This window comes from Daucus carota, chromosome 3 (assembly GCF_001625215.2).
Source record: "Daucus carota subsp. sativus chromosome 3, DH1 v3.0, whole genome shotgun sequence".
In the NCBI taxonomy this organism is placed as follows: Eukaryota; Viridiplantae; Streptophyta; class Magnoliopsida; order Apiales; family Apiaceae; genus Daucus; species Daucus carota.
In genome coordinates, this window is record NC_030383.2 from 1,652,187 (window position 1) to 1,670,762 (window position 18,576).

Here is an 18,576-nt window from a genome sequence, read left to right on the forward strand (position 1 = left end):
CATGTTCGGGTTGAAATGCCAATTTTGACGAATGTCTCAGCGTCTCGCATACACAAATCAACCTATGATAAGGAATTTTATTATTTATTGAATTTAAAATAATTATAGATAAGATTTATAAATATTGAATAATTACGTTAAATTACTATGCTGGAGTAAAGTTTTTCGATGACCGCTTTTCATGGGCGAGCAAGCATGTTATGCAACTTAAACATTGCAAAATTGTAAATTTTGTAAATTACATTCTATGAAAATCATTATTTAATTAAGAATCTTGAAAAATCTTATATATTTTACAAGTAAGACGGTGCAAAATATAGGTTCTCCGGAACATGTCTAGCTTGCTACTTTTTTCTTTTCAATTTTCAATAAAATAGCACTATTTATGTAACATGCTTTGTAAAATAATAACTTTTTTAATGTTCTGGTTCTGAAACATACATGGTCTCCAATAAAAACGGTCTCCATACAACTTCTTCTGATTGAAATTACATTTATTTTTGTATAATATATGCACGGGCAATCGCAAGGCGTGAGGGAGCGCATATAAATAGAAATTTTTTCGTCAAAACGATATGCTGATTCTAATCCTGGAGCTTAGCCAGCAATGCTTATCTAATTCATATAAATGAACATTTTTTAAATGAACATATACAAATAAATTTTATTTAAATAAGATAAAATTAAACTATAAAGCATATATATATAATTATCAAATTAAAAAGGATATATTATAAAAAGGACCAACTAAATTGGAACATATTATACAAATTTCCAAATAGTATATATGACATATGACATACATATTCTGGTGTGTGTGTAAAATACTTTAGGTATTTTTTTATAATTTTTGGTATGGATCGTGTTTGGATCAAATTTCGGATTTTGGATTGGTAAATATTGAATTCAAATCTAGATTCAAAAAATTAGGGTATAAAAATCAAATCTAAAATATCGGGTTCAGATCGGATGTCCGTCGTATCAGATTATTTTGTCATCTACACTTGCAATATTTAATTTGCAAGAACAAAAAAAATCTCAATTCCACTACTTTCTTCCGGAATGCTAATTAATGATAACCTCTAACTTTTTTTTAGTTAAAACTAAATATTTTAGAATATAAATATATATAATTTTTTATTTGTTTATATTAGAAAAATGTAAATCATGATTTTGACGGAAGGATTATATTTCTCTTAATATCTGTGCACAATTCATTTATGACACAAATGACAAGTACGGAAGGAGTATAATTGTTTGAAATAAGTCTCAAATTCTTAGAAAATGTAAATTGAAAACTAAATAATATAAACAACAAATAATTTACACGGTCCCAACTCCCAAGTTTAGTTGGCAACAAGGACTTGAAAGTTGACAAATTTCCGGAGTCCTGGCTCGAACCCATCTTCTCCAACTAGGTCGATACATAAGTCTTGAGTTACCCAGAACCCCAATTGCCCACTTGTCTCTATAATCTTGTTGAATCTGTAGTTTGGTCCAGAGCAGATCAAGATGATGGACAAGATCCCAATGCAGTTTCTTGGAATGGATTTCACCTGTGCTTTCAATTCTCTCAGTAATGGCTCAATTCCTCAGAAAGATTGCTTGCTTCCACTGATTTCTAAGCTTCTTGGCTATGCCATTGTTGCTGCTTCTACCACTGTTAAGCTCCCTCAGGTCTCTCTCTCTCTCTCTCTCTGCCTCTCTCTGATCTTCTTCCTCTCTCCATCTCTCTCCCCCTCTCTCTGTAATTGGTTCACTTGTAAATTTTGATATATGGGTTTAATTATTAAGTCCCATTTGGTATTGGGGATTGCTGGTTTATGGGGTTAAATTCAATATAGGATGATATTAGATGAGAAAGATTGGATAGTTTTATATGGATAGTCATTAAAAGTTAAGATTTTTTTGAATCAAGTCATGTGTTATAAAGGATGGATCTATAGTTGTGTAATTTAATAAATTAGCCTTGCAGAAAAAGTTAGCCTCAATATTAATGGTGTTCATGTTTCTGTGAGTTAACGTTTATCGGCATGGACTCTCTACTTTTAGCAGAGTAGGGGCTGAGGCAGGCCTTGTTCCTTCGCCTAACTACCCTACTTTATGTTTAGGAGCGGAATTTACTAAATCATGATGTTGTACATTTCTTAAAGAATTAGAATGTAGATGAAAATCAACTCTCTACTTTTACAAGTAGTTTTAGGTGTACGAGTAAGGTGTGTGTATACCTTCCCCAAGCCACTACTTACAAGTGAGGTCCAAATGCTGTTTTTGGTTTGTTTGTCTTTTAAGAATTAAATGTGTAGATCTGTCAAGAATTTTGATTTCTTCTTTTCATATGTTTGAGGTATGTATCAATAATAATGTTAGGTTTGAGGATCCAAAACGATGTTCATCCTCTCATGTGTCTTTTCTTGTTTGCAGATATTAAGAATATTGCAAAATAAAAGTGTTAGAGGACTTAGCCTTGTTGCCTTCGAACTTGAAGTAATTGGTTATACCGTAGCTTTGGCATATTGTCTGCACAAGGGAATCCCTTTTTCTGCTTACGGGGAATTGGCATTTCTTCTTATCCAAGGTAGTAACAGACTTAATAATTGCCTATAGATTTCTCTTTTTCCTCTTTCCTGGGCTTAATTGAAAACGCATCACCTTTTTTCTAGATGAGTATTACCCTGTCAAAAATTAGATGTGCTCTTTTGTTTGGGCACGCAGATTAAAAAAAAATTGAATATTATTTCTTACACATGCACCTTCTCTTTCCTCATAATTTCAGCATTAAAATCTCTCTCTCTCTCTCTCTCTCTCTCTCTCTCTCTCTGTGTGTGTGTGTGTGTGTGTGTGTCTATCTCTCCCAGTTATCTGTGTGTGTTTACATAGATTGAATTCTCTGCATCAATATTATCAATTTTGCAGAATATTTACTAGGTAATTTTTGGTTTATAATTTTATATAGAGTATTTCCGAGGACATTAGTGGAAAACTGCAATATATACTGAAAGTATTGTGAAGCATAGGACAGAAGGAGGGCATATGAATTTGATATATTAAAAAGAGCAATGCTCGGTTATTGCCATCTCTTCTGTGTTTTCTCATTGTATTTATGTGGTGGGAAGAAGCATATAATTGTATTCAGACAATTTCACTTTTAAAAGGTCATGGTTAAGATTCTGAACCATGGATATCTCATATCTGTTTAGTGATTTATTACAACTTCTAAAGCCAACTAGCTTAAGCTTAGCATGCAAACTTTCTTATTTCAGAAGACTTATTGCCAACTAGAAATTTATATCAAAAGATTAAACAAGCGACTATCGTCTATTTGTTCATCAAAAACTTGTTACATAATTTATCAAACTTGGACAGTTTTGTGTTGTGTATTTATGGAAACTGATACATAGGCTGACACTGTGGACCGAAAAGAAGATGCCGACTGGTGTGTGGATATCTATTTGTTACAATATGGACCTACTTAAGTAATTAAAAGTCCTATTTTACTAACCAATGCTTCATAGCCACATTTTTCGGTTCATAAGTTTCGATTATCAATCCAGTCTATACAGAATTCCTCTTTATTTGTTTATTTAGTGATTACTATTTTCCTCGTGAACCTAATACTTCTGAGTTTTGTTGTCTTATATGATGCAGCTATAATATTAGTTGCAATCATATATTATTTTTCTCAGCCTATGCGTATGTCAGCATGGATTCGACCACTGCTGTATCCTTTTTTCTTTTCATTGACTTGTTTTTCGGCCTAAGCTGTGTATCGTCTTAAGCTTATTGCCATATTCAGAGATTGCTCTTGTTGTACACTGTTATGTAGTTGCATTCCTTAGTAAAAATATTACAGATATTGTGGTATTGCACCAACCATTTTAGCTGGTCGGATTGATCCCCTTCTCTTTGAAGCTCTCTATGTAAGTGGGAACCTTCTATATGAACCTTGTTATTCACTTGTTTGTATAAATTTCTGTTCCTGCAACCTTCTTTTTTTTATGGTATTCTCTGCATTGACTTGTAATATGGTATATTTTACATTTATTACACTTTCTATGTTTTTCTAGTATCTAAGCTTCTCTCGTGTTATAATACGTCTTTCAGGCAATCCAGCATGCAATCTTTTTATTTGCCAGAATCCCACAAATTTATACGAACTTCAAGGTAAGTTCATGTCGTATAGTAGTTGTCTTCAGAGGATGGAAAATTATGTCACGTGTTATGCCTTTCTGTTGTATTAAAAAGGGGTAAATGCACTGCTTTTATGTGAAAAGTAACAGTAATGTTATTAAACGTAATGACTTAATAACATCAAGTGAAGTTTACTTGGCCAATGCCAGGAGGATTTAGTCATTTTGCCGACCTTTTTCAGCAAAGTCTGTTTTCATCTTCTTATTCAGTGATTAACATTTAGCTCAGAGGGACCCCAATAATTCTTAGCTTTAATATTCAATTGACAACAACACTTCTGATTGTTTTCTTTACTTGATTATGATATATGAACCTAGGGTCGCGCTCAGGAGAGAATGAATCCTTAAAATAGAACCTTAGAACCACTAAGGTTTTGCTGCAAAACCCTAAATTTTAAATAGATTTTCAGGATCTAAATCTAAATACATGTTTTTTGCATCGTTGTTTGTGTTCAAAATAATTTTACATGTTTTTTGCATCATTGTATGCGTTCAAAAATAATTTCAAAATATATTATATAAATACGACATTTTTTGCATGTGCAGTTCTGCTGCAGAACCCTAATTAATACTAGAAATAATGCTAAGGGCTCTAAGTGGAACATGACCCTATGAACCTAATTTAAGATCAGATATGATGGTGAATGCTAGAAAAATATATAAAAAAATTTCTGTATACTTATTTAAGAAGTTTGCCTATGTCAGTGAAAAGTGATGTATGTGTTAAATGAGAATAAATAGCGATTTTGATCCTTTTTATTACATATATATAGTAATATAGATTATTCAAGATAAAGCTCAAATGTTTGTAGGCCTTAGTACATTAGGTTACTTTATTTTTTTTGAATGATTGAATCCTATGCAAGGCAGATTACTTTTAGTTGTGTCTGTTAAACATGTCGACATGGCATGGACACATAAAGCTCTGAAATATTGTATCTTTTTACCCATCAAGTGGGAGATCTTTTTCAACCCTCTTATCAAGTGGAGCTCACATGGTTTTTTAGATGGATTCATGTCCGCTAGTAATTTGGAAGAACAATGTGAAACCTATAGTCCTATACAATGTCTTGTATTTACGCATGCATCTCCCCTTATAAACATATTAGCCCTTTTTTAAAGTAAGACACTTGAATAAGAGTGAAGGAGCCTAATAGCAAAGCATATGGATTGAAGATCAAATCTTGTTAATTGTGACGGGAGATGTACAAACATCTTGAGGTACTCTTTCAACGTTATACTTCCTTTATCTTCTCATAAGAACTCAAACTTCTTAACTCCACCTTTGAATTCCACAATTATTTTTAACAATGAGGACAAGAACTTCTTGACCTATGGAGTTACATGCCTTCTCTTGTTGCAAATTAAGACCATTATAATTTACATCCAATGTTAAGACCATATAATCTTACAGAAAATAGGGTTAATATTGTGTACAGTGATCATTATGAAAATCCACTTGTTCCTGGAAGCTCTCTTTTCCCTTCCAAAATATTCACTCTTCATCTCCATATATATAGAGTGGTGTTGCATATATAAGGGTCTGTATTTTTTTACGGATGAACCGAAGTAAAAGGAAAAGCCTTTATATTATACCCTTCTCAGTATGAGTCATTTGGGAGATCAACTTGGAGCAGCGGTTAAATTATATAGATTTTACACTTGGGTATTAACATTTTAGTTTTTTCGAGGCTTTATGTGTCTAAGTTGACTGACTTCTAGGGCAAATCTAATAATAACCCATGTTATGCATGACATAAACAATAGCATATAAACTTTGATTTGGTATTGTATTATGAGTTTCTTAATATTGGCTGCAGTACACATATATAATTCTTGTGTGTTTGAGCAATCGTTGCAGTTGTGAATTTTTTGTGATTACTCCCAGCTGAGCTTATCCTTTTTAGTTTTTAGTGTAATTTTATCATTTTTGATTTTTGTCCCACGTCAAGTAATATCGATTCCAGGATGGGCCTATTTTGTCCTTAATGGTGTGTGTAGTCATATTAGAACTTATACGCAATAAATTAACGTGCCTCTTCCTTTTTTGCTTTACTTTCTATTCTATTAAATGGAAATGACCAACAGAAGTAAAGAACCACCCGTGTACTATTCAAACAAAACCCAGATGATTGATACACAACTCCATCTGACCACTAGCTAGGCCATATCCATCTTTAACTCTTCAAATTTCTTGGTGATCTCTTCATCTTCATATCACCAATAGAAAGTTAGATTCTCTTGAAAGTCGAAAAAGGAACACCCAACATGGACAGTCTAATTTGTATCCCTGTTAATTACATTGAGGTAAAGTTGGCTTAATTGTAAACAATATGTTTACATATGGGAGGCATTATGTTGGAATAATATTTGTCTTTTATCAGCTGTATATATAATTTCTAGTACTTCACACAGTATCCTTTTATGTGAATAGCTACTGTTTTGACTATTGTTTCCTTCTGGTTGAACAGAACCGAAGTACCGGAGAGCTCAGTTCACTAACCTCTTTGATGAACTGTGCGGGTTCCCTAGGTTCGTTCACTTTTTTAGAACCAAGATGATTAGAACTAAAAATTATATTGAAGGATTATCACTTGCCTCCAGTCAATCTGTCGTGTAATTATTCCAACCTTTTTTTCTTTTGCAGTACGAGTTTTTACCAGCATTCAGGAAAAGGCTCCAACAAGTGGTATGCTTCTTCTGTAAATTGCTATACTTGGTTTCTTGCGGACTAACTTTTCCATAGCCTGTCAATTTTCACTGAACATCTATTGGTCAATATAATACCCGATAGATCCCCATTTTTAATCATTGCATATTGAGCCTTTTTTTCATCAAGTTGAATATTTGACCTAGCTCACTGAACATCTACCGGTCAATTATCATACCCAATAGATCCCATTTTTAATCATTGCATATTGAGCCTTTTCATCAAATTGAATATTTGACGTAGCTGTCTTTTAAATTTACACAAACACCTATAATAACAAAATGCCTGCTCTATCATTGATTCATTTCACAACCAATAGTATTATAATATGAATTTCTTTTGATGAACATATGCCGTCTCTGATCAGAAATATAATCTCTTTGATTTTGTGAAGTTGTCATGGGATCTGTGGTGGGCATATTGACCAATGGCACCATATTAGGCCAGATAATAGCATACCAGAAGCGGCCTGTCAAGAAAGACAAGAAGACAGATTAGAGACGGGATTTGGGTTTGTGGGAGTATTGCTCTGAAGCCACATCAGAAAGTCATCATACTTGTTAAAAATGATCCTGGAATCATTTGATACACACATTGGAGAAAAATATAGCTTAAATTTAATCAGCTCTTAGATTAATATTCTTGTATCAGACTTGGATTTCAACGTCCGACACTGAAATTCTGTAGTTTAATCCGTATTCTTCCTCTTGTTTCAACTTTGTTGTCACTTTGTTTCAGTTTATATATGTTACATTTGCCACTCTTGAGTACAGATGAGATTTAGTTCTGGCGAAACAGATGTAGCGGCAGAAACATAATTTATTTTGAAATAATTGAAATATTCATAATACAATAAAGGTAAGTATATTGTGGTGATTTTCATAATGAGCACTAACAATAGCATCTATCCTGTTTGATTTATCATATTTTACAGAAATAAGTCACCAATTTTTTTTAAAAAAAATAGGTAAATATATGTTTTCTAAAAATAAATACTTATTTCTGCATTTTGAAAAGATATATCACTATTATCACAAAACAAGCTCGGACAAACACACTTATTTTTTTTGTGGACTTCTGTCAAGTTACAACAATACCAAAACCCCTACAGACCATACAAGTCTGAATTCAATACAAGCGGGAAGCGGCATGCTCGATGCTCCACAAGTGCCTTCTTTTGTGTTGCCACCTGCTTCCAAATTCAAAATAGACTAATTCAATCTATCCGCAAGTACAGATACACAGTCCAACTGAAGACATTCCATATATCTAGCTACTTCTGGAAGAACAAATGCTGCACGTATAACACACGGTGCATCGGAGGGCATTGCATATATCCAGCTACTTGTGGAAAAACAAATGCTTCAATCCCTGTATTTTGAACACCATAACTATCCCAAAGAAAAAAGACACCTCTGTGAACAGAGGTTTCCTCACCCCTTGTAATGTTAGTCGGGAAGGGATAACAGAGAGATAAGACAAGATTCGAATCAAATTTACGATAACAAGACAATATAATTCAAGGCTCTTAAGAGTGAAAAAGAGAGGACCAGCAAGGGGGAACACACCTAAATAGTTATCGCTATAGCATGTTCCTAATCTAACTAATTTACCACATCAGATCAAGACTGCTTAGTATGTAGGCAATAATTTTATAAATTACCGTGGTTAATTGTTTTGCTTAGACCCACAATCAAATTCCTATTTAATTTATTAAGCCATAAGTGACAGAAATCACAATATATAATCAATTTTAACAATCAATATATGTCACATTTTCCAGGCTTGAAAGAACTGTTCAAGTGGCAATCAATTGTAAGGCTAGTTTGCTGAAATTATGGATTTTATCTATCCCTTCTCTCATTACAATCACAAGAATAAACTAATTCTTCCTTCCAAGTTCATCTCCTCGCTTAATCCTGCACAAATTAGGTCATCATTTCCTTATATTACATCCATCACCTAGTTCCTTTTTTGGTACACATTAATATATATATATTTCAACATATTAGCTTTTAAGTCCAAGGGGAAGATGACGATGAGCCTAGCTATCATTGGGGACAGGGCGAGGCTGAGCCTAGATCCATTGAGCTATTTAATCTTTTAAGGACTACTTCTCAAGTCAATACAATAGTGTCTGCAGCTCAAAAAATGCCAAGTAATATTTTTACGAGAATTACTTCTAGGCAAGTTAACAATTTTTTCAACATTTGTCAAGCAGGATAGCGTTAAAATTCAAAAAGCTACAGAGTAGAAACTAAATATTGGTAACATACTAATGCAGAGTTTAAGCTGGTGCAAAAGCTACTGATATCGGTATTAAATGATGAGAACATGACATATGTGTGGAATAGGGCTAGTATGGCAACTAAAAAAGGAATGCAATATTGTTTAATGATGACTTACCAAAGTTCAAAGAAACAAAGAGCTTATTACTTAATAATCTCAAGATAGAACAATCAAGGATAATATAAGCATAATTTTTTACTGAAAGTAATAACTTGAAATGGGTCAGTAGACTCTCTTAATTAAAGAAATGACCTGAAATGGGTCAGTAAAAGAGAATGGCAGGTGGTAGGAGCCAGGAGGTAGTGACAAAATTCAAAACAAAATATTGAAAAACTGATCCAAATATAAGGAATCCCTAGAATAAAAATATGGTATAGCAATCGAGATCTTAGGAAAGCAAACTATATATTGCATACGGGACTGATTTTTTTTTTTTTAAAGATAAAAATATTCAGTATGCAATCCAATAATATAAATTATATGCAATAACGGACAAATCATTTGCATGTTCAAAATTTCAAACACCCAAGTAAAAAGATTTTGCAGATGCTCCAAAAGCAATTATCTTCACAGCCAACACTACTAAAACTGTGTCCAATCAAGCATCTAAACAAAAACCTACAATAGCAAACAACCAGCATATGTTCACGTTCATGAAGAACCAAAATGGAAAAGGAACTGCTCCTTGTATCTTCTTAACAAAATACTATATGTTATATTGGCAATCTAAAATCTAACCTGACTGAAGAAGGTAACTGGGGGATTTGAAACTTTTTTACATGTAATGATGCCAAAATAACCTGCAAAAATGCAACAGAAAGAGTGAGAAGAGAGATTCTTATCACTTCCTTGTTTAGTCTTCAGTCTTAACTGATTCACCCTTGTTACATGTAATAAAAACTGACAACCATTGCTAAAGTGTGGATCATTTGAAATAAAGGAGTGAACCTTATAAACATAGTCAAATAGAAGACTATAGAAAAACAAAAGATCTAAAATAATTCAAACTGTTGCCGTTTTCAAAATAAAAGATAATAGAAGATTCATGGGAGAAACAGTTTTACAATTTCTTCGCGACTTTGTCTCTATTTCGTATTTAATGATCATCAAACATGTTTCATGTACCGCTGTTATGACAGTTTGACCAAGAAGCCTACGATTTTGTGCTATATTTAACACACATTTGTTATAACAAAAACTGTGAAAACTACATAAGAAGTTCTAGGATGAAACCTATGCTTCATATGTAGGTACTATTTTAAAATTATTGAATGAAGATTCAACATTCTTTTATTTAAGCTATAAAGATGATTACACCGAGACTGCAGCGCCACTAATTCTTATTGGATGACAATACTATCCTCTTTGAAAACCTTTCATTATTGCCTACTGCAACTAGTCATTACGATAGTCCATAGATGATAGACTACCCCTTGCCTAAATTTTATCTCAATATCTTACAAATTTAAAGTTCATGCGATTTGTAATACCACAATTTGTTGATATCAGGTCATAATTGAAATACATACCAACAAAAGCTGAATATTTCTTGTTTGGAGGGAGGGCATATCACCAAACTTCTTTTTATATAGAAGCAGCATTCAACGGCTTTGTTTCACCTACCCGGGGCATGCACTGCACCTAAGAAAGAAGGAAGGTCTCCGAAACACATACCACCATTACAGAAATGCAAATTACCCAAAGCCATATTTACAAAATTCATCTATTAAAATCTTATATTAGAAAAGCCAAAATATAGATTAAAAACAAGCTGAACAAAAAGATGATGCAGTCTTCTTCCAACTTTCAGATATACATATATTGTAATGTGCACTCTTTACAGGAAAAAGATGCGCGATACCTTATTGATGGAGAGAGTAGGGTTGTAATTAAATTCTTTCCTTTCTCGGCTTCTGCATCTAATTTGGGTCGTAATTCTAGTCACTCTTTCTACAGATAGATGACGCATTTTTGTTATTTCCATCACTACAAATTTGGTGTTTGGAGTGATCGAATATCAGTAAGCTTGATATAGCAGTTGCATGAAAATTCCCTACCGACAAATATCAGAGTACGTATACAACAATGAGTGAGCAAGTCTGTCTTCATATATAGGTGTCAGAGAAGTTATATGACTATCACCGGAACAGTAATAATGATAAATATCTATTATCTCAGTAGCGAGACAAGTAGATGTCATAATAGCTTATCACCATAAACCAACGTCAACAACATACATAAATAAATTATATCTTAACGAGGCATGACGACTACAAAAGGAAGCAACTTAAATTGTCGCCGATTACAAATAACTGACAGATGAGCATAGTCCAAGAGTCCTTCACTCATTACACTACTTGCAATCTTAACATGTAAACAAACAATGAATATGACGAAACAAAATAAACAAGTTGCGTAGGGTAAAAGCATTTTAGAGCCTCTTGTTGAGTTTTACGTAAAATGCATGCACAACATCACAAGAAAATATCATTGGCTACAAAATCACATTCTCTAACAAGAAATTTGAATTCTGTTGAATCAATATTATAAGCAATAGTAGTGCTTTCTAAATTTTACTTCACACAAAACCAAAAACACATGAGTAGATAGCAAATTTAGGAAGTGCTGTGTTTCAGTTTGAGTTATATATATTTAAGATGATATAGAAAACTAAACAAATACAGCATGATTGCAGATTGCAAATTTTAAACTTTAGAGGAGTAAACAGCTACAGAAGTCAATTACAAAGGATAATGAAAAGCAAACTATGGATTATAATGTGAGAAAGACCAGAGCCTTTGTAAATTTCTTTTATATATCCATTCAGGTTCTCCTCTGGCTACTTCCTGAGGTGCTGCCACTGAAGCTAGACCATCTTCTTAGAGTACCAACTAAACTTCTCCCTGCAGTAAGGCGTAACCGAGCCTTAAATGATGCTGACCGAACAGACCTAGGTCGACCACTACTGCTTGACGCAACATTCGTACCTGTGTCTTGGGCAGTTCCTGGTAGATTTTGAGCAGCATTAACTTCCTGAGCACCATCACCAGCAACAACTTCCTGGTTCTCAGGCTCAGGAGTATCCAAGTTAACAGCCACAGAAGCCCTATTTAACCTCAACCAATCAGCACCCTCAGAAGTCACGGCTCTACATTTCTTAACCTTGACTTTAACCAAATTGGGACAACCCCCTGCAAGAGCTTCCATACCATGATCAGAAACGGGACAACTTTTAATACATAGCTTCTTCAAAGCAACACATTTTGCAGCAATGCACGAAATCTCTGCATCTCCAACAGTCTCACTTCCGCACAATGCCAACCGTTCTAAACTCTGACAATTCGTAGCCAACCGCTCAATACTCACACACGTAGGATTCACACCGATAAGAACAAGCTCAAGCAAGTTAGGACAATGTCTAGCAACAGCAATAAGACCTTCATCACTAATCCTATTCGTCTTCCATCCATCAATATGCAGTTTCCGAATAAGCTTACAACCCTCCGCCACAGCCATTAACCCTAAATTCGTACACTCGGGAGTCTTAACAAGATGCAATATCTCGATATTCACGCAACTCGCCAAAGCTGCTACTCCAGCATCACTAACCTGAATCCTCTCCAGATGTACTTCAACTAAACTTGTTACACGGCTTGTAATCTCCTCCAAAAGCTTATCCCAGTCCCCCGAGCACCTATTAAGCTTCAACGTCTTCAAATTCTTTGCTCCCATAATTAACGGACCAAAACACTGCCCCGAGTAAAGCTCCTTCAAGCAAATCGTCTTAAGAGAACCACCAGCCAATCCAGGACCAATCGGCTCCAACGCCGCTCCATCAGGATTACACCTAAGCCTCTTAACCGACAATTCCTCCAACGTAGGGCAATTATCAAGCAACGCATTCATCCCTTTGGCCCCAAATGTACATGAACCGCACGAAAACTTCCTCAAATTCCTGCAATTCCTCGCCAATGCACTCATCCCTACCCCACTCAACTCCTTACATGCACGAATCTTCAACCGCGTGAGTTTTCGACATTTCTCCGAAACCAACACCAGCGCCTCATCTCCGATACTCTCAGATCTCCGCTCACACTTCAACGCCAGCTTCGTCACCGAATCGAACCGATCAAAAATCCTCTCAATCGCGCCGCTAATCTCACTACTCGCGTTCAACGACAAACGATACCGGCTCTGTCCCTCGACTCTCAGCCACCGGCGACACACGAGCGAGCATCTTTTCCGATCGCCGGATCCGAGCAACTGAAACACACACGCCAAACACTCATCAGGTATGCAGGACGTATAATCAAATCCGACATCGCGATCGCGATCGCAAGCGGCGGTAGAATCCATAAAAACACGATCTTTAAGAAATCTCGGCGAGATTGAAGGGGAGAGAGGGGAGAGAGAGTCGGAGATCGGCCGTGAGGGAGTCGAAGTGGACTGCCCCATTCACGGCGGCCGAATAACGGCCTCAATATTCGTGCGGCAGAGGTTGTATGTATAGGTTGGGAGGTTGTATGTATAGGTTGGATGAGTTGTTTATTAAAGGGGGATAGGAACGGAGTTGAAAACGGGGTTGCTTTACTTATTTTGGGGGTGTTTGTTTCCCGTTTTTGGTTATCTGGTTTTCATTTATTGCAAGCTAGGGTGGGTTTGATGAGCATATTTAAGATTATTTTATTTTATTATTATTTTAATATTTTCTAGAAATTTTTTGTTTAAAAAAAGTATTGATTTGATTATGTAAATTCAAAAAATCTTTTAATATATATATATATATATATATATATAATATGTTATGTTCATGGTTATTTTATTGTCGTGAAAATTAATAATAAGCCAAAAAATTTAAAATTTATTTGTGATTTATAATTGTGGTATCGTTTATACTATACCTACATATAGTTTGTCGTAAATATTATTTTATATAATCAATTACATTATTTATGATGTAGGGTCAGTACTCATCGTTCGTTTAAATTTATAAATTTTAAATTATTTTAGGATTATCTGCGTCAATGCATCGATTTTAAATCTTGAAAAATGTAATAACTACTTTTAAATTAGTTAGATTGACATATAATAAAATCTTGTGGAGTGGAATCACACTGCTCCAAAATTTTTTCAAAATAAAAAATCAATAATTTTGAAATTAAAATTGGATTAGGATAAATATTTGGATGGTATACTCAAACTATATGTGTTTCAAAAATTAGATTAAATTTGAATATTACTCCCTCCGTTTCAAAATACATGTCCACTTTAGAAAAAAAGTTTTGTTTTAAAATACTTGTCCACTTCAACTTTCAATGTAAATTTATATTTTCAAAATCAACTCTCCTTCACATATTACTAATTTATATTTCCAAAATCAACCATACACCACATATTATGTTCATTTAATGACTTAATACACCTCTTTTTTCTCACAATCCATTTTTCTTAAACTATGTGATTTTTTTAAAGTGGACATGTAATTCGAAACGAATGGAGTATTAAAATATTATCATATTAAATTTATGTCTAGCATTCTCTTTTATTTTGCGTATAATAATTTATAAATTTAAGAAATAGTAATGAGTTCGTGGAGGAAATTATCATACACACGTGATGATGTGAACAAGATGCGTAATGTTAGTTAATGCATTCAATAAGTTGGACCAAATTTTCGGCTTCCCCGTCAGATATTTGACTCGTTTGACGAAAGCTAAACATTGGTATCACAAGCTCCCGTCGATTAAAACGGGTTTCATCGATTAAGTCCAATTCGCGTTTTTTATGATTTTGCCGTTCGATATCATGTAGAATTTGCAGACCAACTTAACACCTCTTTGCTAGTGTAATAAACACATAACATAAATGAAAGAAAAGAAGAAACAAAGCCCTGCCAACTCTCATTGCATTCGAAGCATACGAATTCGAAATCCGCAAGCTGAAACATTGTGTTATGCAATGTGCTATATCGCTGGAGCAAAAAGAAAAAGGCCGATCAAGCATTGTAATGTGCTGCAAGCAATTGTTAGGGGAGATTATGTTTAATCACAGAGGCTATGCTGCAAACAATTGTCATCAGTGACATTGTTGTTTAATCATAGAGGCTTTACTAACTAATCATATGTATATTTTCAAGTCTTCAGTTACTAATGATTAATTTTTACGTAGTTACTTGCATTTGGAATGTCGCGAAATTCAGAAGTCTTGCCAACAGACTCAGGTCACAGAGCTGGTAATAGCTGTAGTGGTCGGGTACATGTTTCCGCTTGTTAAGTGATCAATTCTCTCAAAACCAGGATCATATTGTTCTCTGATACCATGTTATCATGTTGAGTGACCAATTATTCCAAAACCTAAGCTTACCAGGATCATATTGTTATTCTAATACCGCTCTAGTCAACATTTGATGCACAATAAGCTCTGTAATGTTTCTGCTTGATTACAAAATGAATTGGTTAAGAAACAGAAATAAAATAGAACAGATCAACAAGCCCAGATCATTAGCAGTGAAATGTCTGCGGCAAGCGGACAGGCCACCACACCATCGCCACTTCTACCAATTAATTCTTGATCTCATGCCTACTGTTAATTTTTTTCTCTCTTACCATGCTGTATTTTATCTGAGAACCTGCATCATTCATAAGCATTGTTGTTAAAGTTAATATGGTCCATTGCTCTAGAATCCAGCCCATTCTAGTGTAGCCCATTCTAAAAGATTCAAGAAGATAACTATTCTGCACTAGCATTCATGAACAGGCCCAGCCCAGGGGAGGCACAGTGTGTGAGTTGTGAACTTGTGATTGCTTATAAGAATGTGACATTATTTTTTTATTCTGAGATTTTATTAGCATGTAAAGTCATATTAATTTTCTGGCTCTTAATTCTTCTTATGTTGCTTGAAGGTTGATCGCCATCCTCAGTATAGACATTCCGATGCTTATTCATAGCGAGAACTGACAGAGGATGGAGAATTCTCCTTCCAAAACCGTTTACAGTAATTATTTCAAGAGATCTTGTACCTTAACAATAATAAATTCGAGTAAAACATGCACCGTGTCATGAATTTTAGGAATTTTTGAATCATCTCAGTCGTGTTAGCCAGGCACGATACTCCCACTGAGGATGGCCTGTATTATCTGTCCATAATGAAATGCAAATACTACATTAGTCGTCGATGTGCCAGTAAATTACAGAGGCCTGGTTCTTATTCACTCTGCGGAACAGAAAAATGTTTGGAGGGATGTTAATGGCATTGCCCCATTCTGTTAAACTGTATTTATTTCATCTTCTTTCGCGCTTCCTTTTCTTTCAATTAGGTGCTGCCATGCTAGTACTCAGGATGGTCCTGGAATTAATGGTGCCCGATGCCCATACAGACAAAGGGGAGCCTGCGTATTTTGTACAGTCACTCGCATAAATGAATTTGTTTCATCCATGGTAAAATAGACCAGGCAATGCACATATGTTCCAAGCATGCTATTTAATGTGTTAACACAATGCCAATAAACTCTATGGACCTCATGCTTCCGCAGAGTTCTTATCTGGAGCTGCTCGTTTGATTTCTGTCATACATCGCATCAATTAATCACGTTTTTAACACCAATGTGGTAAATCCTCCTCCTAACATCCCGAAGTTTTTGGTTTTTGGAGAACTGTTCACATAATATGGTATCAGATCTCAGGCTCCTCTCTGTTTCCGAATGAAACTGGATATGCTTGGTTAAGTTTTACAGCAAGTAAAATAATGCTGATTCAAACTTGGATGGGAATGGACAAACATGAGAACAACTGTGAGCCCTTTATAAACGCGACAAAGCTTGGATGCCGTTGGATTTAGGAACAAGTACTGAATCACAGGCATGTGTTTGTGAGATTACAGTTAAATGTGTTCGAATACAAGAAAAAACCTGGAATCAATTTCTAGGTTTTTTCATGCACGCACTTGCAACAAAAAACTAGCCTCTCGTGAAGTTTAATGTAGTACACTTTGACATTATGTATCATCACACAGCTAACAATTGAACTGTCACATTTGACAATATCAAACAAACGATTGTTGTTGTTACGTGGGCAATTTTGGTGGGCACTCGAAAATCAGACACAGACTGAATCAAGATCACTTCGAGAGTCTTTCGGTTTTAATATTTTAGAAGAACTTATCACTTAACGTGATATCAGAATTCAGTCTCGAGGCTTTCAGTTTTAATATTTTAGAAAGACTTATAACCTAACATGATATCAGAATTCAATCTCGAGTTCGAGTTCTGGTAAAGGCACGGTGTTAGTACAGCCACTTCCGATTGTTACTTTAAGGGACAAACGGCTCAAAGTGCTTGTGGCAGTTACACTACTACCTTTTATGTACTTCTGTAGCCTGTGATTACGGAAACAAAACACTATCATTGGATGTTATGGTTATTAAACATTTAATTATACATTTATAACAGCTGTGCCCAAATATAGCATGGCTTATGTTTTCTAATCAAAGTCTGATAAACATAATAGTACAGTAATAACACAGTACATATTTGTTGAAATGTCGGGAATGAACGACAATATCAGATACGACTCGAAACTGACATGATACCTAATAATACGTTCAAAAGAAAGTTCTAACCACAATCATAATATCAGCCAACCTTACACGAATACAGCAGCAATAGTGTGGGTGATGATTTAGAGAATAGACCAGAGGTCCTATCAAGTAACAGTTGATATAATTTAATTTTCGAAAAAGAAAAAGCGAAGAAATACAGAGAAATTGAGGCATGGGCTTGAACTGCAGCTTTAGCTATAGCTACTAGCTCTAGAGCTTTGATAATATACTATGCTACAATTGTGGTAATAGAGTAATAACAAAGCACTTTCGAATTCTATTTTCAAATATTTAGATATTCAAAGGATATTATTGAGTGCACTGTTTGCTTTGCTTCATGTGTTTGTATAGTAGATTTGATCTTTTGACTAGAATGATAAAATCAGCTCTCCGGTCAATAAAATAATAAATATTATAAAATTTCAGGGATTACTCAACCTCAAAATCAATTTATTGTCATGATTCATAATAATTTTGGAAGATCGGTGTTTGAAAAATATTTTACTGGTCTCTGATTTGACTGAAAATTTATAATTTATCTAAATTTTCTAAATAAATCACTCGGTTAATTCTGAATCGGTTGATCAACTGATTAATTCCGATTCTTGATTTCTACGTTCATAAATTTTAAGTCTCAACTCAAAAATTGAATAGATCTTCATTTTTTATCGCTTGTGTAAAGTAGTACTTCCTCCGTCCCGTCAGATTGTTTACGTACACTGTTTACACGTTAAAACTCTTGTAGTGTATAGTTATATAATATTTTTTTAACTTTTTCTTTTTTCTGAATA

General features: G+C 34.5%; 2 protein-coding genes across 2 annotated transcripts; one reads left to right on the plus strand and one right to left on the minus strand.

Annotated features, from left to right (window-relative positions):
* The first annotated feature begins 1,338 nt into the window (after positions 1–1,338).
* Positions 1,339–7,660, plus strand: LOC108214164 (mannose-P-dolichol utilization defect 1 protein homolog 2). Its single transcript, XM_017385991.2, has 8 exons — positions 1,339–1,677; positions 2,425–2,578; positions 3,649–3,721; positions 3,854–3,920; positions 4,105–4,164; positions 6,662–6,722; positions 6,838–6,879; positions 7,295–7,660. The coding sequence occupies exons 1-8, from the start codon at positions 1,513–1,515 to the stop codon at positions 7,396–7,398; spliced, it is 726 nt and encodes a 241-aa protein (XP_017241480.1). The 5' UTR covers positions 1,339–1,512; the 3' UTR covers positions 7,399–7,660.
* Positions 7,661–11,878: 4,218 nt separating this feature from the next.
* Positions 11,879–13,824, minus strand: LOC108214163 (F-box protein At1g47056). The gene has a single exon (XM_017385990.2). The coding sequence runs from the start codon at positions 13,642–13,644 to the stop codon at positions 12,013–12,015; it is 1,632 nt and encodes a 543-aa protein (XP_017241479.1). The 5' UTR covers positions 13,645–13,824; the 3' UTR covers positions 11,879–12,012.
* Between the last annotated feature and the right edge of the window lie 4,752 nt (positions 13,825–18,576).

Excerpts from the sequence above, each read along its gene's own strand:
- LOC108214164 (XM_017385991.2), top strand. The coding sequence starts at position 1,513 with ATGATGGACAAGATCCCAATGCAGTTTCTTGGAATGGATTTCACCTGT. Across the intron at positions 2,579-3,648 it reads GGCATTTCTTCTTATCCAAG|CTATAATATTAGTTGCAATC; the intron begins GTAGTAACAGAC and ends TATATGATGCAG. Across the intron at positions 6,723-6,837 it reads GAACTGTGCGGGTTCCCTAG|TACGAGTTTTTACCAGCATT; the intron begins GTTCGTTCACTT and ends TTTCTTTTGCAG.
- LOC108214163 (XM_017385990.2), bottom strand. The coding sequence starts at position 13,644 with ATGGGGCAGTCCACTTCGACTCCCTCACGGCCGATCTCCGACTCTCTC.